The sequence below is a fragment of the Lissotriton helveticus genome, chromosome 12, assembly GCF_964261635.1.
Source record: "Lissotriton helveticus chromosome 12, aLisHel1.1, whole genome shotgun sequence".
In the NCBI taxonomy this organism is placed as follows: domain Eukaryota; kingdom Metazoa; phylum Chordata; class Amphibia; order Caudata; family Salamandridae; genus Lissotriton; species Lissotriton helveticus.
The window spans coordinates 194558621-194586524 of NC_136073.1; the positions used below are offsets into that span (position 1 = coordinate 194558621).

Sequence of the window (27904 nt, forward strand, 5' to 3'; positions counted from 1 at the left end):
GCTGATCATCCACCCGGAACTGCTGTGTACGCTGCAGATAGAATGCTAGCGCACATTTTGGGTCCAGACGGTGGAGCCTCCCCTCTTCCCTTGAAGGATGCGGAGGCAGAAAGAAGGTGGGCAAAGTGATGGTCTGCCCGATGTGGAAGGGTGTGACAACCTTTGGCAGAAAAGAAGGACGGGTCTTTAAAACCACCTTGTCCAGATGAACAGAAAGGAAAGGAGGTTTGGAAGAAAGGAACTGGAGCTCACTCACTCTTCTGGCAGAGGTGATAGCAGCCAGGAAAGCTGTCTTAAGAGTAAGAAGACGTAAAGGACAGTTAGGAAGAGGCTCAAAGGGAGCGCACATCAGAAAAGTCAAGACAAGATTTAAGTCCCATTGAGGCATTATGAAGGGCACGGGAGGAAACGTGTGTAATGCTTTTGAGAAAGTGGTTAACAACTGGGGACTTAAAAAGAGAAGGCTGATCAGGGAGCCTCAGGAAGGCGGAAATGGCAGAAAGATAGCCTTTGATAGTGCCCAGAGCAGAGCATTGCTGGGCCAAAGAAAGGAGAAACAGAAGAACCTCAGAAAGAGGAACTGAAAGGGGATCCACAGCCTGTGCTGTGCACCATGCCACAAATCTGTTCTATCGGCAGGCGTATACCGTTTTCTTGGACGGTCACCTGGCTGCCAAAATCACATTACAGACCTGGGGGGGGGGGGGGAAGGTCGAAAGCCGTCAACTGTTGCCGTTCAATCTCCACGCATGAAGGTGGAGGCTGGACAGGTTCGGGTGGAGAACTGTCCCCTGCTGCTGCGACAGAAGATCCTCCTGAAGAGGCAGACTTATCGAGGGATTGATGCTCATACTGAGTAGCTCGAGATACCATACTCTTCGAGCCCAGTTCGGAGCCACAAGAATGACTTGGGCCCGGTCGCGCCTGATCTTCTTCAGCACTCTGGGCAGAAGTGGTATAGGCGGAAAAGCGTACAACAGACCGCAACTCCACTCGCGACGAAAAGCGTCTCCGAGCGAGTGCCACCTTGGAAACTCCAACGCACAAAACTGATGACATTGCGCATTCTATTTGGTGGCGAATAGGTCTAACCAAGGCTCTCCCCACTGCAGAAAGAGACCTTGCACCACGTCCGAGTTCAGACGCCATTCGTGATCCACCCATGCATCGGTGGCTGAGTTTGTCCACCCTGGCGTTCAGAGAACCTGCCAGGTGTTGAACCACCAAGGTAATGCCTTGATGTTCCAGCCATGTCCAGAGGCACAGAGCCTCCTAATATAGGGTCCACAACCCCACCCTGCCCTGTTTGTTGCAATACCACATGGTTTTGGTCCTGTCCGTGAACACATTCACCACACTTCCCCAGACAGAGGGAAGGAATCCCTTCAGTGCAAGCCAGATCGCACGCAGCTCCAAAAGGTTGATATGGAGCCAGGACTCCGTCGGGGACCAGAGGACTCTGATCCGATGAAGAGGGACTCAGGTGCGACTTCGGCACATTGATGGAGAACCCCAGCAAATGCAGGAGGTCGGCCATAGTCTGGAGGTGGGTGACAACTGCCTGGGGCAAGCCCGCCTTCAACAGCCAGTCGTCGAGGTAGGGGATGACTGACACCCCTGACCTGCGCAGATGAGCTGCGACCACTGCCTCACCTTCGTGAACACCCGAGGGGCACTGGTAAGGCCGAAGGGGAGCACGGCAAACTGAAAATTCTCCCGGCCTACTGTGAACCGCCGGTGGGCCGGCAGGACGGGGATGTGGAAATAGGCGTCCTGCAAGTCCAACACAACCATCCAGTCTCCAGGGTCCAGGGCAGCCAGGACCTGAGCCAGAGTCAGCATCTTGAACTTCTTCCGGAGGAAGCGATTTACGTCCCGGAGGTCCAAGATGGGACGTAGGTCTCCCTTGTCCTTCTTGGGGACCAGGAAGTAGTGGGAATAACAACCACTCCCTACTTCCTGAACGGGAACGTGCTTGACGGCCCCCTTGGCCAAGAGGGCCGTGACTTCCTGACGGAGAAGAGCCAAATGATCCCCTGACATGCGGTGGAACAGAGGTAGCATGGCTGGAGTGGAGGACTGAAAGGGGAGCGAGTAACCTTGGCAGCTTATCTGCAGCACCCACTTGTCTGATGTGATGTCGCTCCAATGGTGGAGGTGATGACGAACCCTGCCACCTACCGGCGTGGGGTGCACCCTGAAGTCCGGATTCGGAAGGCTTGGAGGCAGAAGCAGCGGGAGTGGAGGTGAACTGACCCACCCTCTGGTTACCAGACCCGCCCCTGCGGTAGCCGCTTCAGCGGCAACGCTGAGGCAGGTTCTGCGCAGGCTTGGAGGAGGAGCGCGTCTGGGAGCCTCTACCCTGTCCACGAAAGGAACGAAACCCAGACGTGGCAGGGGCCTTCATGGAAAGGCCCAAAGACTTGGCCGTGGCGCGCTTGTCTTTAAAGCGCTCCAGGGCATTGTCCGCCTTGTCGTCAAAGAGACGGGAGCCATCGGAGGGCATGTCCATGAGCGAGCTCTCGACAACGGGTGAGAACCCAGTGGAGCGCAACCAGGCGTGGCGCCGCAGCGTCACCGTCATGAAAATCACCCTGTTCAATGAATCAGCGGTTTCCAAACCACACCTGATGGCAAACTTCACTGCATCCTTGCCCTCCGCAATCACCTGGGAAAGGACAGCCTGGACCTCCTCAGAGCACTGAGGCAGAAACTCTGCCACCGAATTCCACACTGCGTGGGAGTAACCAATAAGCAGGCGGTATTAACCGATCTCAACCCCAAGCTGGCCGAGGAAAACAACCTCTTACCATATTGGTCCGGCCTCTTAGAGTCCTTATCCAGTGGAGCCCAGGGAAAGGCACTCTGTGATGTCAAGGCCTGAATGACCAGGCTCTCAGGAATGGGGTGAGTGGTGAAGAAGGCAGGTTCACCAGGCGCCTAGCGACGTTCTTATCCACCGGTGCCCCCGAGGCCGGCCACAACCAAGTACCCAATAGGACTTCAGTAAGGGTCTCATTGAAAGGGAGCAGCGGCTCTGATGACGTAGACGCCATCTGGAGCACCTCCGTAAGGAGGTTGGCCTTAAGGGCCACAGTAGGGAGGTCGGGATGGAGAGCCTCCATGGCGCGCCGCAGCACCATTGTATAAGAAGCGCTTTCCTCCAGAGTAGGCGGAGCGAGCCAAACCCGGGTCAGATGACACATCAAGTTCACCTGCATGTTGAAGGTCATCCACCCAATCCTGCTCGTTGTCACACTGCCGCGCAAGGGGTCCTCGGATCCGTCCCAGTCCTCGTCTGGCTCCGGGGTAGAAGGAGCCAGACACGGCGGCAGGGCCGGACCCGGAGATGGGGTCACTGGCGCCAGGAGCGGCGCCGGGAGTGGCGCCACCCTGGGTGCGCCGGAGCCGGATCCCAACGTGGATCCCAGGCCGGAACAAAATGGTCCGGGAACCGGGGTAGGGGCGGGATAAACGGCACCCAGTGCGGTGCCTGTGGCGGAGCCAGGGGCGGCGCTGGGGCCGGAGCCAGCAGTGCTGCACCGAGGGCGCTGGATCCCGTGGCTCCGGGGCTGGCAGGGCCAACAGGACCTGGACGCGGGGCCCAGAGGCATGCCAGCGGGAGCCCGGGCATGTAAAGGAGGTCCAAGGCAGCAAGGAACTCTTGCACCTGTTCAGAAGTTGCCGACGGACACGGGTATAGCGGGTAGGCCGCGGGACTCCCAGGATCCGGAGGAGCCGCAGGGGCGGAGACTCTGCCCCCCACGTCTGCCTCCGGAGGGCGACGGGGGAAGTCGGAGAGCGAGCGCGCTTCTTTGACTTTTTTTTATGGCGTCGCTTACCGGAATCCGAAGGGGAAGACTTCGAGTCCGAGGAGTGACGGCTACGGGCCCGCTAGAGGTCCCGCGAACTGTCCCTAGACCCGGAGCGGCAGTGAGAGGAGTGCTGGACCTCCAGCAACTTTCGGCGCTGCTCCTGTATGGCCTTCGGGGCCATGACACGGCAGTCCCGACAGTCATGGTCAGGCTCCAGGCAGTAGAGGCAGACATCATGGGGGTCCGCCACCGACATATTACGGTGGCATGGCCTGCAAGATTTAAAGGCGGGCATCCGTACGTGCACCAAGAAACAAGAAAAGGAGACAAAAGCCTCAAAAAAGTGGTTAAAAAATAAAAATAACCGAAGTAAGTGCTCAATCCAGTTCTGCGCTTTCGGCGCAGAAAATGAAAGAACGGACGTCAGCGCGCATGGGTGGCGCCTAAGTAGCCTCCGTGACATCAATCCCAGTGCTTACGATGCCAGTGACGGGCGCGAAGCCGCACAGCCCCACCTACCGGCGCGCAGAGGTACTGCTAAGCAGAAAACTTTCCGGATCCAGACTGACGCCTGGGGAATATACTAACCTAAGGAATCTATCACTAACGTGTCGCTTTCAGATATAAATGTATTTATACAGATTAGCAATTAAGGTTCTTAAGTACCGAAACCCTAACTCAAACTAACATTTTAGACCGATATTTCAGTAAATAGGCACAGTTTCAGAAAGATTTTTAAAGATGCCTTGAGTATAGCTTTAAATGAAGGACACATTTGTTTTGCAAACACAAGATTCAACTCACAAGAAAATAACTTCAAATAAATCTTGATAAAAGGAACTGTAAAAAAGGATTTTGAAAGATGTTATTCTCTGTTAGTCAGCAGATTAATATTCAGGCAGGAAAATGTAAAGCCTTATTTGACATGGTGATGTGTCAGATCGGAGGCCACCGAAGTCATCTGCGGCGTTCCTCAAGGCTCCTCGCTCAGCCCAACACTCTTCAACGTCTACATGAGCCCCCTCGCAGCCATCGCACGCCAGCACAACCTCAACATTATCTCCTACGCCGACGACACCCAGCTGATCCTCTCCCTCACCAACGACCCCGCCACCGCCAGAGCCAACCTACACGAAGGGATGACAGACGTTGCCAAGTGGATGATGAACAGTCGCCTGAAACTGAACTCGGACAAGACGGAAGTCCTCATCCTGGGATCTTCACCCTCCGCCTGGGACGACTCCTGGTGGCCCCCCGCCCTGGGCAGCGCACCCAAACCCACAGACCACGCACGCAACCTGGGCTTCATCCTGGACTCCTCCCTCTCCATGACCAGACAAGTCAACGCCGTCTCCTCGTCGTGCTTCAACATCCTGCGCATGCTACGCAAGATCTTCCGTTGGATCCCCACCGATACCAGGAAGACGGTCACCCAGGCCCTCGTCACCAGCCGTCTGGACTACGGCAACTCCCTCTACGCCGGAACCACCGCCAAACTCCAGAAGAGACTCCAGCGGATCCAGAACACCTCAGCACGACTCATCCTGGACATCCCCCACCGCAGCCACATCTCCGGACACCTGAGAGACCTGCACTGGCTCCCGGTCAACAAGAGAATCACCTTCCGGCTCCTCACTCACGCACACAAAGCCCTACACAACCAAGGCCCAGGATACCTCAACAGCCGCCTCAACTTCTACGCTCCCAAACGCCAGCTTCGATCGACCAGCCACGCCCTCGCCGCCGTCCCCCGCATCCGAAGAGCCACCACAGGAGGAAGGTCCTTCTCCTACCTGGCCGCCAAGACTTGGAACTCCCTTCCGACCCACCTCCGCCTGACCCAAGACCACCTCGCCTTCAGGAAGCAGCTCAAGACCTGGCTGTTCGAGCAGTAGCGGACCCACTCCCCCCAGCGCCTTGAGACCCTCCGGGTGAGTAGTGCGCTATATAAATGCTTTGATTGATTGATCGATTGATGCAAGAATCACTTGCTCCAGATAGCACAGGAGATCGAAGCTGCTTTTTCTTTCTTTTTTTAATACGCTAAATACAGAATATTTTCCATTTAAAAATACAGCATTGTCATATGGACTACATTTTGCTTCATTACGTACATCCCTAGATGTGCCATTAATGATGGAAAGTTCTGGCGACATCTTGCCTTCCAGTCTGTACAAATGATCTAGTCTGAACACTAAATGATGATGTGTTTGTAGGAAGCTGGCTCTTTATATAGAGGACCAAAGAGGTACACTGTGTAACCAATCCAGTCAACCCTTATTGGTTAACAGAGGCAAAAAGATTACACTAAATGCTCTCTTTGGTGCTAGTGTGGGCGAACAGTTTAGGCTTATTAGGGGGTAGTGCTAGGCATTTGTTGTACTAACAGAGGTAATAAATGAGACCCACTTAAGAATTAATCTGAGACCAATTTAGAAAAATAAGGCGTATTTTTATATAGATTTTGATAGCAAGAACTTTGTTATCAAGTAAGTACTTTTTTAAATATTGAACTTCACAGGTAAGTAAACAGTTCACTTAAATTCACCAATACACAGCAATGCTTTTCTATGGAAAACAAAGACATATGTTGCATACAGTTATTTACGGTCAGTATCTGAGGGCCTCCTTCGGGACGTAGGGTTGTAGGGGGGGCAAGGTCCAATTTACCACCAACAGTTTCTGGTTACCAGCCCTGAGGTGAAAGAAGGGCTGCCACCTAGAAACAGGCTGTAGAGGGCGACTCAGGGACAAGTCAGGGAACTCCCAACGGGGAGCTTGGGTCACTGGGGTCCTGGGAACAAGGGGAAAGGGTGTTCGTCTGTACCCAGGCGGCATCCCTGCGGTTGTTGCCTGCAATGGCAGTTTACATGTTGGTGCAGAGGGAGGTCCCTTAGGGTGACAATACATGTTACAGTCCTGTGTGACCCTTTTTAGCCTTCTTGCCCTAGGTACCAGGGTCACCCTTTACAAGGGACTTACAGGGGGGGGGGCTAAAGGCATTGCCAATTGAGGGCAAAATTGTACAGTTTTAGAGAAAGAGATCTGGTACTGGGGATCTATATAGCAGAAACCCAGTGCACTTCTGTCAAAATTGCATCAAATACCAGGCAAAAAGTGGGGGTGGGCTTGTCAAAATGGGGCACTTTCCTACAGTTTCTGATGAAGAACTGCACTGAGAAGGTACAATCTCTATCATACTGGTGATGGAAGCCTTCATTTTCTGTATCACACTGGTAACAGCAAAATGGAAGGAATTGCACATACAATTCTCCCAGACTATGTTATCAATACTACAATGTTCAACGCCTTTGAGGACCAAAACAGTCAACCTGGAAATGTGTTCATTGGATGCGAACAGATCCCAGTCTGTCAACTCTCCACTTGCCAAGAATGTTACTTTAAACCTGTGAATTCAGGAGCAACTTTTGTGCTTAACACTTGGCCCTTAGGTACAGCAAAGCTATGTTAGGGTAGCTACCCTCCTTTGAACCAGCAAGTTCAGAACACTGTGAAGTATCACAGTTGTTATGCAAGATGGAAAGAGGTTCTGACAATCTTATTCGGCAAAACCAGATTAGTTTGCAGTTTTAGGGTCTATTGAACTTCAGAAGACCCTTCTGGAGCAGAGGAAATAAGAGACCTGCATAAAGGAATTCTCGCGGAGAGGGGAAAAGATCATCCTCCAAGGGCTTCTTTCTAATTTCCAGATGAGATGCAAAGTTCCAGCATTGAGGATCAGTTTTGTTGGCAGGTACTGCAAATAACCATTAGGACTTTGGCGGATGCCTGAAAGGATACATCGAGATAGACCCAAAGGGTATAGTTGCACCCAAAGACCTGCCTCTTCACACCATTTTTCAAGAACACCCTCAACAGATGGAGAAAAGGTAGGCTTTCCATCAAAATCAAAATCCATGAACTTTCAGGCCTGCATAACGGACATCTCAAATTGAATGAGTGTAAATTTGCAGAAACTAAAGGGAGGTACAACAGAGCTCCACTGTTGCTCTCCTAGTAAGGTTCTGGTGCCTCTGCCCTCTAATATCTGGCCTCTCTCCATGGAGACTCCCCTCAGTTACTCGGAGAAGGTTCAGAAACTTGGAGTCATTTTAGACGAACATCCTTCTCTTAAAAAGCACGTCAACGGTGTAGTAGGAGTTTGATTGGCTCTTCTTCAGAGCCTTAGAAAGCTTTTTCCAATGTTACCTGCTCAAGCAAATCTCTAATTGCCAGGTGGACAGTACTTAGCAGACTGGACTACTGTAATGCCCTTCTCTTGGGAGCTCCTAACTATCTGATTAGCAAATTGGACAGAGTTCAGGTTGCTTTAGAGAAACTGACTCTAAATAGAGAATTCTTATGCCGCTAATGCTCTTAGGGACCTTCACTGGTTACCCTTTGAACAGAGTATACTTTTCAAATGGCTTTGCATTGCATTTAAAGACCTCCAGAATAAGGACCCAAAGCTGTTCCAGACCTGACGGAGGAAATACGCTCCTGGAAGATCCCTACGTTCAGCTACAGCAATTCTTATTCAAGAATACAGATTCAGTAGGGTGCGTCAAGAGGGATGAGCCTTTTCTTTTAAAACTGCTCAGGTATGGAATAAGCATCAGTCTCAACTGAAATAACAGGTTAATTTGCTTAGGTTTGAGAAAAGCCTTCAAGACCAGGCTTTTCCCAAAATAATATTCATCTGAGGACAGCTACCTCCATCCCAATCATCTATTCTTATTTCCCCCCCCCCCCCTCTGTTTCTTATCATGACTTTAGCACCGAGATAACATACAATATAAATCAATTATCTTGATGTACTGATTAAGGGAAGAGTTATGAACTCAGTCTTGCCTGCACACAGATAATGATCAATTAATAGTGGTTGCTGTAATATCTACAAGAACTCTGAATTGCAGAACTGCATCTAAGGGTACCAAGTACGCAACTTTGTTGACTCTTTCTGAAATTTTCCAGGTATACATAGTCACGACCAAAAAAGAATTAATTTGTTCATGCATTCACCTCCATGCCAAGAACGGAAAATTGCCCTTCATCTGTGGGTGTCAGCACTTATGATTTAAAGCTGCAGACCTACAAGGCTCAAACTGTGGTTTAGCTATAGGAAAAAGGAATGTTCTATAATGCAAACGTATTTACTAGGAGCAGGCTGAGGAAAAGCAGGTGTCAGCCAGGAAAATAAACCTGATAAACACGAGAATCCAGTGTAAGTCAATGAATCGCATGTTGCTTTTAACATTACAGATTTTAACTGTTTATTCTGTGAATCAGGAGTGTTAGTAGCAGCAACATTTATATGACTTTTAGGAGGGTAAAGACAGACCACCATCTCCTATACTAAGAGGAACTATCTCAGCAGGAACATCCTGTTTACTTGATCCTGGAACTGAAGGACCCTGTTTAAAAATAGAAACAGCCTCTATAGCCACAAAGCTAGTTAATCAAGGAAAGCATCTGAAAAATATGGGTGGATTACAGTTTCAACATATTTTAGTTGCTAAGGCCTGAGAGCACCCAGGCTGCACCACGGTAACATAAGCAACAACCTGCCATTAGCAGTGAGCTGGTATACATTGCTGGCCAAAGTCTAGGTACCTGGAAATTGGTCACAAAACTGAATGGGTCTGACTAATACTTGGATAAGGAACATGAAAAGGAAGGTTTTTTGCCCAGCAATGTAGCAGTCCTGCTCAAATTAGAACCAAAGAACTGTTCAGAAGGAACAGGAAGATACTTTGCCTGAAACCCTTATACAGAAAAAATCTACATTGTCTCAATTTGGGGTGCAAGAGACTGACAAAAACACTCTTCAACCAAATCCCAAAGCTCTGATGGTCGACTCTGGAAGAAAATTGGTTTAATCTGCAAAGATAAAACTTTGAATTTGGTCAGAATCCCATTTGTCCCTTCCATGGACTCTTTTTAAAGACCCAGATTCAACCTGGAATGTTCAGCTATTGTTTGATGAGGCTCCAAAGGAGCACCCCTCAGTTGTAATGTTTGGGTACAGTTAGGTTTCAGCAAATTATCCACTACTGCAAAACCCCAAAACAATATGTTTACACCCATTTATATACAAGAAGTAATCTCAAGTGTATGCTGTAGTATCTTCATGCTAAGTAAACAGTAAAATATCTTTAACAGCAACCACATTACCAATGCAACAATTCAACCTTCTCTAGCACTTCACTATTGCCTGTTCCCATTGACCATTAAGGGACTCAAAGGATTCATGTGCAGCATTGAGCGTGCAATCACCAAATTATAGAATGAAATGATACGAAATGGGATTACACTCATCTCTTGTTCAAAAATCGGTCCTTGACGAATGGTGGACGACCCTTAAAAAAAGACAAGAGCCTCACCTTTGAAACAAACACCGGAAATTGAACTCATCTCCTGGAAAACAAAATAGCCTTCTCTAACTTCAAGTAAACTGAACTGTTGTGGAATCTAAGTTGCTGGCAAGGCTTGTTTGGTCTGCACTTATCAATCAGTATTTTAGAAACAGGTATATAAAAGTGCTTAGTAACTTAAGTTCAGCTTCCTTTAGAGAAATGCATTGTACACCGTTGTGTACTTAAAGTTTTCGTTTGAGTGGTTTCATTCCTCCAAGATTACAAGTGCGCTGAGCAGTTGTTTTACCAACACTGTGATACGCACTTATTTATATTCTTACAACCATACTATCAGCTAACACTGCGTTGTGTTTTCACTACATTTCTGCTTGCTAAATAATTGAAAAGCACTGAGACACGCACACATTCCACCCTTGCGTGTCAAACAATTTCATCTTTACTAAGATTACCTGGGCGTTCAACAGTTCTAAAGAAAGACTGCGAAATGAACAAATGACATTTTTTGCTCATTATCAATCAACAAAAACTGTGATGTGCACACATTTTCATCTGCGTGTCAATTTCAACGTGGGAATTTTGTTTGTTTTTTAACAACTCAGCACTGCGATACACATTATTTGTTTTGTGTTTGTTTCTCCTACATCATTTTGATAATTTATGAACAATCTCTAGAAGACTGGAACAAACTCATTGTTTTTAGATTTTGTTTCTGTATTGTCTAAATGAGTATGCAGAGTATTAATGCACCTCCGCCTTTTCTCCAAGTTCCTGGAGATCCTCCCATTCCATGGCATAGAGCTTTTACAAAATATCTTGGTGCAATTGGCTTCAACAGATATGGTCCAGAAAGAAAAAGGTTTTTATTGGAACTTAGCTTGGGTTTTGAGGGACAGTCAGTATATGAACATCTACCACCTTATGAGGTAAGAGAAGAAGAGGAAGATATTGATGAATATCATTTAGCTGTCAAAAAATTAGAAAAACAGTTTGATGTCTTATCTAGTTTGATTGTTAGACACACATTTTTCACCAGGGAGAAACAACAAGATGAATCCACTGTTACATATGTGGTCGTTTAACGCACATTAGCGGCTGAATGTGAATTTGAAGCGGGCACGTCTCAACTCAGAGAAGAGATTGTGGGCAGGTGTTGGGATGAGAAAGTTCAAGAGAAGTTGTTGACGTTGAAAAATCCTACCCTCACAGAAACTATAGATATTGTGAAAAGTATAGAACGTTCACGTAAGTCATCCAAAGAGTTAACTCGGAAAACAGAAAGCAGTGTGTCAATTGTTAAGGACTACACTAAGGAGTATACTATTAAAACACAAAAGATCCTAGTAAGGTTGTTTCAAAGACAAAAGAAGGGAGAGATCGATTTTTCCAATCAGAAGAACATCTGTTTAAGATGTGGTAACGCAAGACACGGTTAAATTGACGCCTTTGTCCTGCCATGAGTGTAAAGTGCAGACAATGTGGTAGAATGGGACATTTTGCCCAGGTCTGCCATTCCCCTAAAGATAAAATCAAAGTTAACTCCGCTGTTGAAAGAGAAGTGAGTGATGATTCAGGAAATGAATAATTTGAGAAAGATTATATTGTGGTTGTACAAGGAGGTGAGATGGATTGTGTTCACCCGTATGAGGATGTTGTGGTTGATGGAAAAACAGTTAAATTTGATAATTGATTCAGGGGCTAGGATGACAATGGTCACAAATGATTTGTTCAAAAAAACATGGAGTGACAAACCTTTACATCCTCTGGACAGAAATCCTGTTAGTTAGTTCGATCTTCCTCCCATCATACCCAACTAACTAACTGCCATTTGATGTTTAAGGAAAGGGTGATTTTTGGAAAGGTCTATGTAGCAAAGAAAGTTTTGAATATCCTTGGATGGCATCACCAAGGATTATTCAGCGTGACACGGAGGCCTGGTAAAAAGGTTCAGGTGTCATTGGTTGCAGAACGTCCTGCTTGCGAGCAGTCAGATCAAAAAAATGGCAGTGTGAAATGGATTAACAAGTTTAAAGAAGTTTATAGTGACAAGTTGGGAAGGATTGCAGGTTTTAAGTACATGATTAATGTACAGAGTGGCACCACTATGGTTAAACACAAACTGAGGAATGTTCCTTTTAGTATACGAGAAAAATTGTCACAAATACTTAAGAAAATGTGTGAAGAAGACGTTATAGAGACTATCGAGTCATCTCTTTGGTTATCTCCTTTAGTTATTGCAAGGAAAAAAAATGCCAACTTAGAGTTTGTGTAGACCTTAGGAGCTTGAATAAAGTTCTTTGGGTGGACTCACATCCTCTGTCAGATATTGATGACATCGTCTCTACATTTTCTTGTGCAAACGTTTTCAGTTAGATTGATTTGGCATCCGCCTATCATCAAGTTGTTCTTCATGAGTCATCCAGACATTACACAGATTTTGTTTCTCCAATTGGGACTTTCCAATTCAAGAGGATGCCTTTTGGATTGGCATCCGCCGCCTCAGTTTTCCAACGTGTTTTGGAAAATGTTTTGGGTGGTGTAAACGGAGTAGAAACTTTTCAAGATTATATTTCGGTGGAAACTATCTTGTGCATCATGATGAGATTATGGATTTGGTATTGAGGAAGTTACAAAAACCTGGTATTGTTGCCAATCTAAAGAAATGTGAATTTGCTAGAGAAAACAGAGTACCATGGACATGTGATCTCAGAAAAGGGGGTATCACCTAGACCTGGTCGATGCCATTACTAATGCACCATGTCCAACAACCAAGGAACATGTGTTATCTTTTCTGGGAGTCTGTGAATTCTATGCAAAGTTAGTTGAAAGTTTTTCAGCAAAAACAGCTAATTTGAGGTAATTACTTTAAAAAAATGTGTGCATGGTCTTCTGTGTGCCAAGAAGAATTTGACAATCTCAAGAAAGTCACTAGTTCTGCTGGGGTGTTAGCACCGTTCGACCCTTTGAGAGAATGTATTATTACTGTTGATGCAAGCAATGATGGATTGGGTGCAACATTGTCTCAGAAAATCAAAACTGGAAAAGAAGTCACATTGGTTTTTGCTTCAAGGTCATTAAGAGAGAATGAGAAAATATATTCTGTGATTGAAAAGGAGTTGTTGGCGTGTGGTTGGGCGGTGGAGAGATTTAAATGTTTCATTTGGGGGAGAGGATTTGTGTTACAGACAGATCATAAGCCATTGGTAAACATTTTAAGTGGCACCGTCATTACAGATCATACCCCGAGACTCTCAAGATTGAGTGCAAAGTTGTTGCAATATGACCTGAAAATAGATTACATCCCGGGTGGGAAAAATGTCAGGGCGTACTATTTATCTCGTTCTCCTTTTTCTGTTGATGTGAACTCTGATGATTGTGATGAAGATTGTGATAAGTGTTTAATAGCTGCCATGGATGTTTGTCAAGGACAGGCGTTCAGCGAAGATGAATGGAAGTTCAACATGGAAAAGGATCGTGACTTGATATTTGTAAAGAAATTTGTGATTGAAGGATGGCCGAGGGAACAAATGTTGCCTGTGAATTTGCAAGTGATCGCAAAAATTGCAGATGAACTTCATGTCCAAAAGAATGGAACTTTGATGAGGATACAGGTTTGTTCCTCCTTTTGGATTGATACAAAGGATTACTGAACATGGCCATGAGGGGCATTTAGGACAGACTATGAGTAAGAGAAAGATTAGAGAGGATTACAGGTGGCCAGTAATGGACACTGACATAATTAACAAAATAGAAAAGTGTGTCATCTGTGCCAACAGTGACAATAGTATCAAACTCCCGGCTCTTCCTCTCCAACCTTGTATCTTACCTGAAGGTCCATGGTCTAAAATTGCGGTAGATTTCATTGGTCCATTCAATATCTTACCACGCAGGTTCAAGTTTGCTCTAGTCATTGTTAACTATTACAGCAAGTGGTGGGAAGTAGATTTCTTGGAGGAACTCAACACTGCTTTTGTTTTAAGGTCTCTCAAGAAACTTTTTCTTAGGGAAATAGTGTTTATTTCTAGAGAGATGAGAGAATTTCTGGTCAAAAATATCATTGTTCATAAACGCATTGCGTTGTACCATCCACAAGCCAATGGTTTGGTGGAGAAAATGAATTGCACTTTGGTAGATTGCATTCAATGGTCTGTTCAGAATTCTGTTCATGTTCACAAAGCTGTTGAGAGCATGTTGTGGTCCCATTGCACGACTCCCAATGCTGTGACTGGTAAAAGTCTGTTTGAATTGATGAGGGGAAGGATACCCACGTCAAAATTGGGTCCCGCGTGGTTAAGACAAAACTTTACGTCCCTAAGTAGAGATGTACCAGAGCAGGATGAAAGAGTACTATGACAACAGACACAGAGTTGGACAAGACCTTACATGCATTTGTGTGGGGGATTGGGTTCTGATCAAGGGTCCTACTCATGTCGTGAAAGGGAATTTGAAATTCAAGGATCCTGTACGAGTGGATGCTGTGTCAAAGAATGCTGTTAGAGTCAATGGACATGAATGGTGGAATAAAAGCAGAGTGCACAAAGTTGTGTTCATGGATAAGAAGAATTGTGTTTGTGATGGCCAAAGTAAAATGTCTGACAAAGGGGGATTCTCAAGGTTTTCAAGCGATGAACTGAATGGCATGGGTATGTCTGATGATCACATGCAAAAAAATGTTGATAAAGATGTTTTTCCGGTAGAACTCCGCAGAAGCAAGAGGTTGGTTTCTAGGCCTATTAATTTTGTGATGTTTAGGGTTTTCTATCATTGTTTCTTTCGTTGTATTTTATTCTCACTTTTTAGATTTTATTTATTTCCCAGTTTGTAAATTGAGTACATTTGTTTATTTAACATGTTTGTGAAAGGAGGGAAATATGTTGTGATGTGATGCATTCCGCATTCCAGGCTGTCCAAGCTTGGAATGTGGAACGCACAGAGATGAAGTCTGTAATGTTCTTTTGGTGACAGTTGCTGCTGGGAAGCTGAAGATGGTTGAGCAATAAAGCTTTCTTCTACCTACATCTGGATCCGTCCGTGTTACTGTGTCTAACTTGAAGCTGAAGAGGGTTGAGCAATAAAGCTTTCTTCTACCTACATCTGGATCCGTGTTACTGTGTCTAACTTTCACACATCCTACTCAGCCGTGCTCCATTTCCATACTGCTCCATGCCATGCGGTAATGGGAGGGGTAGCGGGGGAATCGCCGGTGCAGTGTGAGCGTACCCTTGGCCAGAAGGAGCGCTAGTGAAGCAGGCACAAATATTCTGCTGCTTTGAGCACTTGAAGATTCTGATGGAGCATGCATTTCACATGTGTAAATTGGGAGCTCTGGGACTGCCTGTATGGTGGAATGTAGCGTGCCAATAGTCACGGAGGGCAGTACAGGATCAGAGCATATTCTTGAAATCGACACCTGGGTCGTGGCATCCAGGACAACTCCCTTGGAAAATGGTGAAGAGCAGGTTCAACTGTGCAGGGGTGAGATATTCCCTATGAAGTATGGGAAATTGTATATTTTTTAAACAAGACTTGTGGGCAACAATTTTGGGGGAATGAAGTGCTTTGTCCCACTGCTTATCATGCAATGCTCTCCCAAAATCATCTTACCCTTTGTGGCAGAGGGGTAACAAGGAAGTAAATGTAAGGTAACGTATGGCTCTATAGATATTTATTTATAAAAACATGTGATGAGGTGTCGACCAGAGCTCATGATGAGGATGGATTGGAATACTGGGTGAGTGGGAGGTTCCTCCCAATCACTGTGCCAGAGTTTACGACAGGTGTGTGAGTAGCCGGTGCAGGATAAATTGGCCTGGCTGAAGGCTGGAGTCCTCTGCTAGCTGCGCGAAAGAGGACTCGTCCATCAGAGAAGAGATCTCCAACGGTGGTTAGTGAGTGCTCAGGCCATATCCGTAGGGTCATGGCAGAATAGAACCTAGGAAGGCGGGGTAAACCGAACAAGGTAAGAGTTGGGGCATATGCAGGGATGTTAGAGGAAAAGCAGTGTATGTGCATCATACAAGACCATGCTACGTAGACTTGCAAGAGCCAAGGCAAGGGGGGTAGGGCCTTCAGGAGGTGTTGGCCCTGGGATATGCCAGTGGTGGCCTCCCCAAGATATTGGTTCACCGTCCAGCAAGATAACTATATGAGTTGTGTAGCATAAAAGTACACATCGGAGGACGGGGCCAGCAAATGTTGCATGATCTGCTAGGGTAGTGTGAAGAGGCGTGAAATATATAGATATATCATGTAAATATATGAGTAGATCTTCAGCATAAAGTGGTACTGCATGTGTCCTGTCCGTTAGCAGACTGTCCAAGTCACGACCCTCAGAATGCAGATGGATGGCAAGGGGCTCAATCGCCAGAGTAAATAGAAGCCGTGAAAGCAGCCACTCTTGTTGTGTGCCACGTTCGACCATAAAAGTGGCCGAGATGAGTCTCCCCAGTTGACTGCGGAAGATGTGGTTAGAATAGAGCAGGTGTCTCCACCAAGTCAATCGCAAGCTATCAGTAGCTCGTTGACACCTTAATAGAAGTTCACAGCTTTAAGTACATTTTCTTTATAAAAGTACCGGGTCACATTTTTCTTTTAAAGACATGGGAAGGCTGTTTTATTTTACATTATTATCTTCAGGTTGGAGATTGCAGGGCCCGATAATGAGCAGTGCTGGAGTAAGATTTATGATCCAGGGCACAGAGATGAACAACTGAAGCTCTGAGGTATTTACCTCTTCAATAGATACTTTTCAACTCAATATTGAAGTGTGAGAACAAAATGTTTCTTAATGCTTTTAAATGGTAGAAAATTAAAATGAAGTTCCCTTAATGATTAACTTAACTTTTCATTTTTATTTTCTCCCATTTCAAAGTATTGCATTTACAAACAGCAGGCCTCTTGCTCCCAGTAGCCTGTTGATACTTTGCCATATAACTAAAAAATACAGTCCTCTTTTTTAAATGGGAGAAAAATGTAATATGAAGAAAAATATTTCTATGAAAACATTACCTCTCTGTTTTTCTCCACTCTCAATTAGGCCAATTAAGTCTTAAGGTTTTATGAAGCATGTTCCTTCACTTTAAATTCCTCCCATTTAAAGAAATGGCAGTTTTTTCCCGTTAATAAATAGGACACTTTGTCTACAAGCCACTGGAAGCAAGATGCCTGGTGTTTGTAAATGTGACACTTTAAAATGGGATTCAATTTAAATGGTGAGTTTGATGGAATCCATATAAACAAAGTTAACTCTACAGTTTAATTTTCTCCCAATTCCTAAGTGTCGCCTTCACACACAGCAGACATCTTGCTCCCAGTGGCTTGCAGACACAGTGCCATATTTATAACTGAAAAATACAGCCATTATTTTAAGTGGCAGAAATTTAAAGTGCCGAAAATGTTTCCATATCATGAACATTTATGTAGAACATTTTCTAGACTTTAAATTTCTCCCATTTTTAAAAAAAGGTGATACGGTGCCACATATGACAAAAGGTATTCCAGTGCCACAAGTGGAAACAACATAGGCTCTCATTCACCCATACACATTTATCCCATTCGGAAGTACACATGTTCATACATCCCCAAAGGCCACACTGTCACTGACACAAATGAGAGTCCTGTCATAGTGTCCCTAGTCAACGTATTTTATTCAAACCACAGAATCTGTTTCTTTGGGCATTAGGCTTAAAGTCAGTGAAGCTGGATGTGAGGTTGCCGCGTAACAATGCGCGAGTTGCTTAGTCTTCAGTGGCTCATGATGATTTTCCCTCATCAGAAGTAGCTCTCACTACAGAAAAGGTTGGAGACCCCTGGATTTGAGTAATCGGGTGTATGCTATTAGTTTGGACTCTACTCCTATTCGGGTGAGGAATGCAAAAAGGTGAGTCCATGTCAGGGTGTTGTAGGGTTTTTCCAAAATCAAGGATAAGGCACGTTGCCTTCGGAAAGCGGCCCTGTACCTGATCATGTTTATGCAATAGTCGGCGTATAATTTGGGTTACTAACCCCCGTACACAAAGTCATTTTGGTCCACATGTAAAAGGGTCAGAAGGACTTGTGCATATTTATCTGCAAGAATTTTACCCAGGATTTTGTCAAGAACGGCGACAGGTCTGTAGAAACCAAAGTGTGTAGGTCTTTGCCTGGTATGGGTATGAGGAGGGATTCTCGTAGTGACCATGGGAGCTCTCCATGTTGGACCGCTGCCTCCTACTTATGCGAACTGGGGAGCAAGAGAGAAAGTAAAAGTGCTATAGAACTTCAAGTGCAGACCATCTAGGCCCGGTGTTTTGTTTGGTGAAAGGTCTCTAATTGCCTGAGCCACATTGTTGCTATGACTGTGGTGCCCTATTGGTCTCCGGAATAAAGCGAGGAGGGAAATGTTGTCGAGAAAGGTCTCTAGGAGGTCCTGCGGAGGGTGCTTTATATATGGAGGATTAATAGCCTTACAATGTCTGTAATATTGTCGCTAGAAGGTGGATTGTGGTTCTCTTGAGGTCTATTAGCTCAGTAATAGGGGTGCAGTAAAGTTCTGTCTGATAACGCAGGCAAGGAGTCTGCTGGCCATATCACCCTCTCTATGTACTTTAGAAGCATGTGAAGCAAAATTATAGCGTCACAAATCCTCAAAGAGGGCTGTATAGTCAGTTCTGGTTTGGGTCAGATGTGGGAGGAGTGTCAGATCAGTGTTGGAGGTCTTCCTCAGAGCTGCAAGCGTGCATTCAGTGCGTGTTATGTCACTGTCCAGAGTCCATCGGACTTCCACGATTTTTGGGATGCAAACACCTCTTGCCACCACCTTAACGTCATCCCACTCTAGCGCGGAAGTGGAGGCTGGGTCAAGTTGTTACACATTTAAAACTTCTAAAACCATGTGTTGAAGCATTCGGCTGTATTGTGTAAGCTTTAAACACAGTAACAAATATTTCTATTTCCCAAATGCAGACTGTTCTCTTACCCACCTCAGAAGGCCAAAAGGCAGCTACTTACAGATTTGAATACGCAAGTCACATGTTGATTTACATGACTCAAAGTATATAGCCCTGTTTGCTTTGTTACTTTTCACAACATGACATACCTAGCGAATAATATCCAGAGTCCTACCAGAATGGAACTTTAATAGCACGTTGGTTAAACAGCAATTGAAAGGGATACGAATGATTTCATAGGTAGTTGTACTGGAGGAGATCTCCCTAACCTGAACATCTTCCAACTTCTTCTTTTGAAACTCGTCCATTGTTTCTTCAAGTTGCTGTGTAGTACGATTAGCATCCACCGACGCTTTCTGTACATTCGATTCCGCCTGCAATTAGAAATCACTGACAATGTACAATGATCAACGTTCATTTGTAAGTCATTCCCAATTTGAATGCGCTAGTGGTGTCAGATTGTGCCTTCCTAGTTTTACTATAACAAGATGCTGGCATCACAAACTCTGTTGACATTACAGTTCTAACAAATTTACTCCGATTATAAAGTAGTTTCATTGTTCACAAAATCATCCTCAGTGATTTGTCTTCATGAAATAGAGCCATGTAAAACATGTTGGGAGCAGTGACTACTGGTTTTAGTGGTTTAACCTTGCAATACTTTAAAGGTACGATGTAAGGTTTAAAAGGTGCACCTAGACAGTAAATGACGAGTACAAGTCTGCAAACTTCCTCTGGAGATGGTGGAATGAATGAAAGTGAGAGTTATGGTCAGGGTGTTATCTAAGTGGCCTAAAAGAAGGCACTTGTGAGCATTCGACAGTAGTACAACGCAATCTATGTGTTCACGAACATAAAATTACTTCAGTTTAAATGGAATTTTAGGAAAATGTAAGTCATTAGCAAGGTTAACTGAAAACTGACCATACAAAAAGCTATATGTGCCTTTTTCATATCATAGATTGCCTCATAGCAAGGCATTTGTCAGCATACTACTGGCACATGTGCTGAATCAATTTATGCTCAGAACCAATAATATTTTCAATCTGTATGAAATCGACCATGCAGCACCAAGGGTGTGACAGATCATGGATGCATGACTTGAAAAAGCTACCGAGCATACCCCTCAACACTGATGCAAGTTAAGGAATGAATGATGGTGCTTAGGAGGCACAACACAATTTAGGGACACATTTAAAATAGGACTCAAAGGAACTTAGCACCGGATCAGCCCTATCCTCCATCCCAGAACCTCAGGACATCCTCTGCAATCTTAATAAACACTTAGCCTACTACACTTAACAGATATGGTGGCAGATCCTTCCAAGTACAGTCCTCCTCGCGCCCTTGAACTACCATCCTCAGCTACTGAGGATGGAAAAAGACGTCCTTAAATTCTGACTTTTTCAATTTTACTTTTGGATTGCACTTATCTGGTTTTCTGCTTAACTTCTATAAAATTATTGAACTTATCATTTTTTTTTATAATTTTGTATTTGTTACATACCTCATACAACTTCTTGAATATACCTTCTTTCACAACTAAATCAAGGGTATGCAAAATGTCATTGACCACCACTGCCCACCTCTTTCACCAGCAAGTGCTCTGAGACAGCTATTAGTGCTTTAAAAGCTTAATAAAAAAATAATGCTAGGATACAGAATAAGTTGGATTTACAGCGATAATGCGATTGGAGAAAAGGAGGGGGGGGGTTAGACCTCAAGGGTGGAACTATTAAGATGTATATCTTTCCAGATGACAGTGCTAAATGTTGCTATCTTTGATCAGAAGTCAAACGTTTACATTCTTTCGGAAAAAGAGTGAGAGGATGATGAAATTAAAAGTTAAGGCATGCAAGAGGCAGGAGTTAGAATGGGAGAAGTTAGGCATAAATAAAGGAGTGATTGGGTGGCAGGTGGATGCGGAAACCCGCTAAATGGGAGTTACTTTAATAATGTTGCAGATTTATCTATTTATATGTGAGTGGCAATAAAGTAAGCCTAAGCATACCACCAGTCACCAAAATGTGTGTTAGTACAAAATGTGCTGAATTAATATACATAGGTGAGACAGTCTGACATGCACACACAGACGTCCACACAAGTATAAGGACACTACAGGTGACTAATATACTAGCAGTTAGTCTAGCTCTAGTTTCTACCAGCCCTTCTAACTAATGCTGGGATTTATATTTCACACTTAATTCGGAAGAAAGGTTACACACTTAGAGGGTATGCCGTGCATGTTACCTGAGAAATAGTATCACTGTCCTTGAAAGACTGAAAAATAATAAGAGGCATGCTTTGACACATTCTTAGTTGTTGAGAGGACACGTTGGATTACCAAAGAAATAAAAAATGCATGAGATACTCTAAATGATGGAAACCAATGTAGATCTGTGAAGTCAAGTCAAAGAATTTAGTAGCAATCTTAAGTTTACTTTTGTATCATCTAGATGCCTCTGTCAACTCTGCTTACATTGACAGGTGGTGTAAACACTGCCGGTCTGTAACATCTACAAAAGAAAAACACAAACTTTGGTGGAAGCCACTAAAGTGGCATGTGCCTGTTTTAGTGACATCTTAACTAAAGAGAAAATGAGAAATGACAAAAGGCACAAGGGTGCAATTTCCTTAGAAAATATTATAAAGAGGCAGCTTACATTCTACACGCTTTGTGTAGATTTGTATTGTAGGTATGAATGCACTTAGAAAAGAGGCTTCTTTTATAATCGTGGAAACACAAATAAACAACCAACACACAACCTGCTACAACACATAACAGCAACTAAATCAAGGGAGTCACCAACTTAAGAGATAAGGGGAGGAGTACACGGAGTTGCAGAGCATAAAAGCACAAAGTTATGGAGACCAAACAAGATGCAATTTTATTTTTGTGTGAGAATCAAGGTAGTTTCTGTCCGGACAGGATGTCCATAGAGTATGCATCCCTGAACTGAGGAATATCATCCAATGTTTCAGATATAGTATCTTCTGCTGCTGTATTATAGATTCTAGGTTACATGGGAAAGTGAACATTCAGAGCTGTAGTGTACTATGTATTTGCACAGGTATTTTGAGGATAGTGCGACGGGATTCCACAAATACATTTGTTGGTGAAGCGGAGGGTCTTGATGGCGACTTCGATATTCACTGAGTGCTAGTAAATGGCTCCTATTGGTTGGGTCATTTGGTCAGAGGTGTTCTTCACATCGACCAGCAATGCTGAACCACTTTGCACCCAATGTTTAACAGTTGAGCACAGTGGAGTGAGGAGTGAATGGTGGCTACCAATTCCACTCTGAAAAATAAATAATGAAAGCACAATAGGCATCAAGTACTGCAGGAAGCTTAGGCAGGGTAAGGGCCCACAGTGTCCAGAGATTACTAAATCAACGACAAAGTAATCGTTCTGAATTAAGGGTGATCATGATCGGTTATTTCATTTAACCTAACACCACGTGGTAAGTGATATTCCAACACAGCTCTTACGACGCAAGTCTGATTTCATCTATAACAAGCATTTGCAATGCAATAGGTCTTTCGCATTACTGAAAGTTTGAGCTATTGGCGTTGCATTATTATTTGCAGCGCAAATAGCTCAAACTTTCAGTAATGCAAGACCTTGTGCATTACAAATGCTTGTTAACTCCTGCATGGAGTTTAGGATTATGCTAGAGGAAATAAAGCAGATGGGGGTCAAATTACCCTGAATTTGGCATGCAAACAGAGCAGAGTTTTTTTCGTGGGTATTTTTCCAAATTCACCTTAACTCTGTCCCATAATTGTTCTACAGTTAAAAAAAACCATTTGCTAGTTCTCGGCTTCTCAATTTTAGAAATGGCCATGAAACCTTGAACGGCTGGTCAGCACATAATTTCAGATATTTGGTGATCGTCTAAGCAAATTGTTGGGAGTTATCCAAGTTCACAGGCAATCAGGGCTGGGCTCGCCTCTCCTGTTGGGACAAGGGTTCTAGCCCCAGTAGTGCTGGCGGGGTCTTCATTGTTGCATGGTGCACATCGGGAGGGTGTCCTCCCACTGGTTGGTGTCTGGTGGCATATTGCAAGCACTGACCCGTGCCCTACTGCATGCCCTGACCAGTGTCTGACATGTGCCTTATGCACATTCTGACCAGTGGTCTTTCACAGGCTCTCACCTTTATGCTAGCACATGCAATGCCTGGCTCTCTGTGCGAGGCTTTGACCTCAACCCTGCCAGTACAGATGACATTTCCCGGGCACACATACAGCCGCACCCGGGTACTTCACAGGTCTTTAAAATGTTAATGAAGCTTTGTTGTTTTTTCACCCTTCTTAGAGCCCCTGCATCTCCTCTCTGCCTATTGCTGGAAGAATTGCTCTGGGTGCATTATAAATATGTTTTACTGAGGTGTTCAGCCCTCTCGGCTATCTCCTGATCTGTAGGTTGCACACAGCTCTTCGCAGCAGGCGCTAAACCAGCATCACCCTCTCACCAGTTACCATGTCTGCAGCTTCATCGTGTGTGCAGGCGCTCTGCAGTCCGAGACAAGAGCTGGCACTGAAATGTGCAAACTCCTTGCACAGAGGGATGGAATGGTAGAGGGGTAACTACCACATCACCTTTTGTGTGGAACAGCCATTGATGTGGTTAGTGCAGGCCATTACCCCCCCCCCCCTCATGTTCGTTCCGTGGCACCGATCTCAGTGGTTGCTCGGGCGGAGGCTTGAGGCTGTTGGGCATGCCCACTGTGTAGATGGTCAACCCTGTTAGTTGGTTAGACATTAAATGGGAAGGTCCCACAATGGGTGCATTGACCCCTGCTTGCCCGGGCCCTAACTGGGAGGTCACGGGTTATGGTTTTGGGCAGAGCGAGGACCAATGGCGTGGAAAAGGCCAAAAGCCATTGCACGGTTTGTCCCCATTTGCTGATAGTTTTATAATTCCAAAGAAAAACCATAGGACGGAGAGAAAAAATTATTAAATACCTAAATAAAGCGATACAGAGTGGTCAGCAGACAGGCCAGATTGTTATTTACACCCACACACTTTACAGAGTTTGCCAGTGAAAGCGCTACTTTCTTTTTTTCTTCTTTCTTTGAAGAACATTGTTTTCCCAGGGTGGGGAAGTGCACCATCCCTATAGGGACTGCAATACCTGGTTGATGAGTGGAGTAGAAACGTTTAATATGATCGTTTTCAACTGTTTTAATTATTATAGCTTATAAAATGTGTACTGCAGCTCTGTGTTCGGGGATGTGGTCTTTTTTTAAACCAAACTGCTTACATTTTGAAAGGATATAAGCAATGGACATTGAAACGGGTCCCTTCCTGACTGGTCCTGTAGCCATGTCCTGAAATTTACAGGCAAAATCACTTACTGATTTCTGAATAATGAGTTTAAAACTGTTAAGGTAACCATGTTGTTCCTGATTACATTTCACATGCTTTGCTTATTCTTGCATTCCTTATGAGCGTTTGCTTTTTCCAGGGTGTTCTTTGTTTTTTTCAGGCAGCATTTTACTGTTGTCTAGTGCATACTTTAAATTTAGTTGCAGCACAATTGAGTTGTAGCTTAAGGCAGTGCAAGTTTCTCTCAGTGGGGCAGTATGGTGTTCAATGTGGGAGAGGATGTGGCACTCTGGCCAGAGCTGCTGAATTTGGAACTTGAGCACCATTTTCAGCCTTCATGACCAGTCCACCAGACCACACTCCTGACGAGGCTCATTCCGATGTTACACCTTAGAAGGCCCGATAGACCTTAGAAGCCCTGGTGTCTTAGCACCCGTAGGTGGACCCTAATGGCGGCAAGTGTGAGTTACCTTGAAGGCCTGCCCACCACAATCCATACTGCAGTTCACCTCCAGTCTTGCGAGCAGGCATACAAAGAAGCACACCCTAGACACACCATCGACAGTGACTGTCACTGAGGTCACAAGATCCTTGAGGCCAGTCCACCGCACCCATTGGTACCTCCATTGGCCTTTTTTAGCAGTAGTGGTGCAACTCACCAGCGATCAGTAATGAAGGATTTGCATGCACACCAAACTTATGGGGTGATTATAATGGAGGTGGGACTGCCCCGTCACCCCCTCAGTGGCAGTTCCACCGCCATCGTTGACTGCATTACCGCCAGCAATATTACAATGTGGTACAAAAGGGGATGTCCATCACCACCCCCTTTTGTACCGCTTTGGCCGCCATAAGTGTGGCAGGGTATGCTCAGACGTGAGTCCCTTGCTCACTTTGCCACTGGATTCAAGCAAGCTGGGCTGAAGACGGCTGTAATGCCAGAAACCGGTCCTCGGAAGCTTGTTTCCGGTCCAGGGAAGGCATGGCTTGGCAGTTCGGGCTGGACTGTTCCCATGAGGCACGGGGTCAGACTGATTTGCATATGGCCATGTCTGAACTGTGGTGGCAGAGTGGGCTAAAGAACGGTGATGGATTAAACCCAGATCTTTTGACTGGGTGTGAGTGTTTGATTGGTTCAGATGCTCCGTCCATCACCACCCCCTTTTGTACAGCAATATTACAATGGCGGGTGGTTCCCTGGCGGTCGGAAAGACCGCCGCCACACACCCAACTGGCGCCTTGAGACCGCCAGTGCGGCGGAGGAGCTCGTGGTTCCTACAATGCTGGTGGTGGCTACCAGCCACCACAGTAGGGATTACGATACCCCTTACCCACCAGCCTATCCATGGCCGTTCACCCGCCATGGAAAAGTTGTTGGAAAGGGACATTGGGGGCCCGTAGCAGGCCCCTGTCCCCTCAGCCCCCAGACATGGGACCCAGGGGATATCTAAGATGCCCCCCTACATATCACTGCACCATGTGGCAGGCACCTGATTGTGCCTGCCATGTAGTGCAGTGATATATGTAACATGTCCTTTTTCACATTGCAGCGGATGATGCAGCCAGCAGCACCTGCTGCACTGTAAAAGATAGGCACTGCGAATGCCATAGTGGCGGTCACATTGTAATGCCTATCATGGGGCCGCCACCTTGAAGGCCAGTGGTCCCATTCCCCAATTCAATGGCGGACGGACTGAAGTCCTCCTGCCACCGTAATCAGCTTCTAAGTTTGCAAACTTCATAGTCTCTGCTTCATGCACAAACACTTTTAACATGTGCAGTCTGCTTTCGGGCCACTGGAGTTATGCAGCAATGGAGGCCAAAAAGATGTTGCAGTGTTGACTAAATTATGCAACAATAAAAAGGCTGCAGCGTAATGCAGTGCATTTTATGATACTTTATTATTTTGACATATTTATACATACTAACAGCCTCTGCAAAGCGTTTGCCTCATTTGTACCTGTGTTACATACAAATGCAGCAGTGGGAAAGGTGACCAGTCAACCTTTGCAAAGGGCCCTACACTTCACAGCAACATAAGTCACATTTCTCTTAGTAATTTTTGATCTGTTTGAGCAACAAAATTGTTTTTGGTCAAATCGTTAGATTATGCAGCAGATGATGTATTATGTGGCAAATATGACACAGCCATAGTTAAGTGGAAAACATTTTTCCACGTAACTTATTTTTGCCCCAGCATTGTAGTTGATCAATTTGCAAGTTCCCCAAACCGAAAAGTCGAGTTTGGGCACAATTTTCATTTTAAAAGCAGCCCTACAACACAGGGCTACTTGTAAACTGACCTCAGGCTTCAGCAGTGCACACATGCACACGCAGGAAGGGCTGCTGGCCTCAAAATTGCCATGCCCTATTATATTCTAGGGACTTAAAGGTAGTTCTAATCCCCCTGCCCTATTATGTACTAGGGCCTTATAGGAGAGGCCATGCCAATCATAGGGGTACCCTAACCCATAGTGCACCCTAGTGTATGTAGGTGTTTTCACAGTATCTTTAGGTGTCTCTTTCAGAATAACACTGGCCCCGGGCCTGTTCAGGCAGAGGCCAGGGTCAGTCAGAGTCAGGTACCACCAGTACCAGTCAGCAAAACGTTGGAGGGCCGAGGGCAGAGGATGGCTTTGCAACACTAAAGAAACACAAACTCAGAATTTAAAAGATAACACCATGGTTGTGGGATTCTCTTTAATAATCAGAATTGATTTCTATCCTAATGAACCCATTTTCTAACATTAGGATAAGGAAAGACTGGGGAAAAATCATAACGTTCTAATCTATACCTTGAAGTTTTCTTGCAGTTCTTTGATGATGGTTAATACCTCACTGTTCTATGTTAGGATTTTAACTTATAAACTGCAAATACCAAAAGAATCTCTCAGACAAAAGCAGTAACTCACTGACCTATTTACATGATATGCATTTTGTGATCTGCGTGGTACACGTACTTTGCAGCAGGCATATTACCCCACTGTGGCTACCTTACCAAGAGTCAAAACGTCCACTAGAGAAACCTCCGATCTCTCTCAATAAAGAACATTAATCACCGAAGTTATCTTCACATTTTTATTGTTGCCTGAAAATTGCTGGAGACCAGGAATGCAGCAGCAGGTATTTTTCAAACCATAATGCACTTGCAAACACAACGCCCCCACCCTAAGTCCGTGACCTTTGTTTGCTTGGTGCATGAAGATGCAAGATTCATATACATGTTTTTTTTTTACATTTGGTCTGATTACTATATGAAATAACAAACAAGCATACATGCAAACTGTGACAACATGCCTGCTTTTCTCGATATTTCACTTCGAAAGTATGCGATTGTATTTGTTTAACGGGCGGTGATTTTTATAGTGTCACTGGGAAGTCCACAGGTTGTCCCTGTCCCCCCCAGAATTTTAGTGTCTCCTACGCCCCTGGACTGGAGCGCACTGCCTCTGCT

At 45.1% G+C, this 27904-nt stretch overlaps 1 protein-coding gene across 1 annotated transcript in view; it reads right to left on the minus strand.

Annotated features, from left to right (window-relative positions):
* Nucleotides 1-27904, minus strand: part of CIBAR2 (CBY1 interacting BAR domain containing 2) — a 152155-nt gene that overhangs the window by 35556 nt on the left and 88695 nt on the right. Inside the window, exon 6 of the mRNA XM_078668368.1 lies at nt 19386-19490. Coding sequence (XP_078524494.1) covers nt 19386-19490 — 105 coding nt within the window. The remainder of the gene's footprint in view (nt 1-19385; nt 19491-27904) is intronic.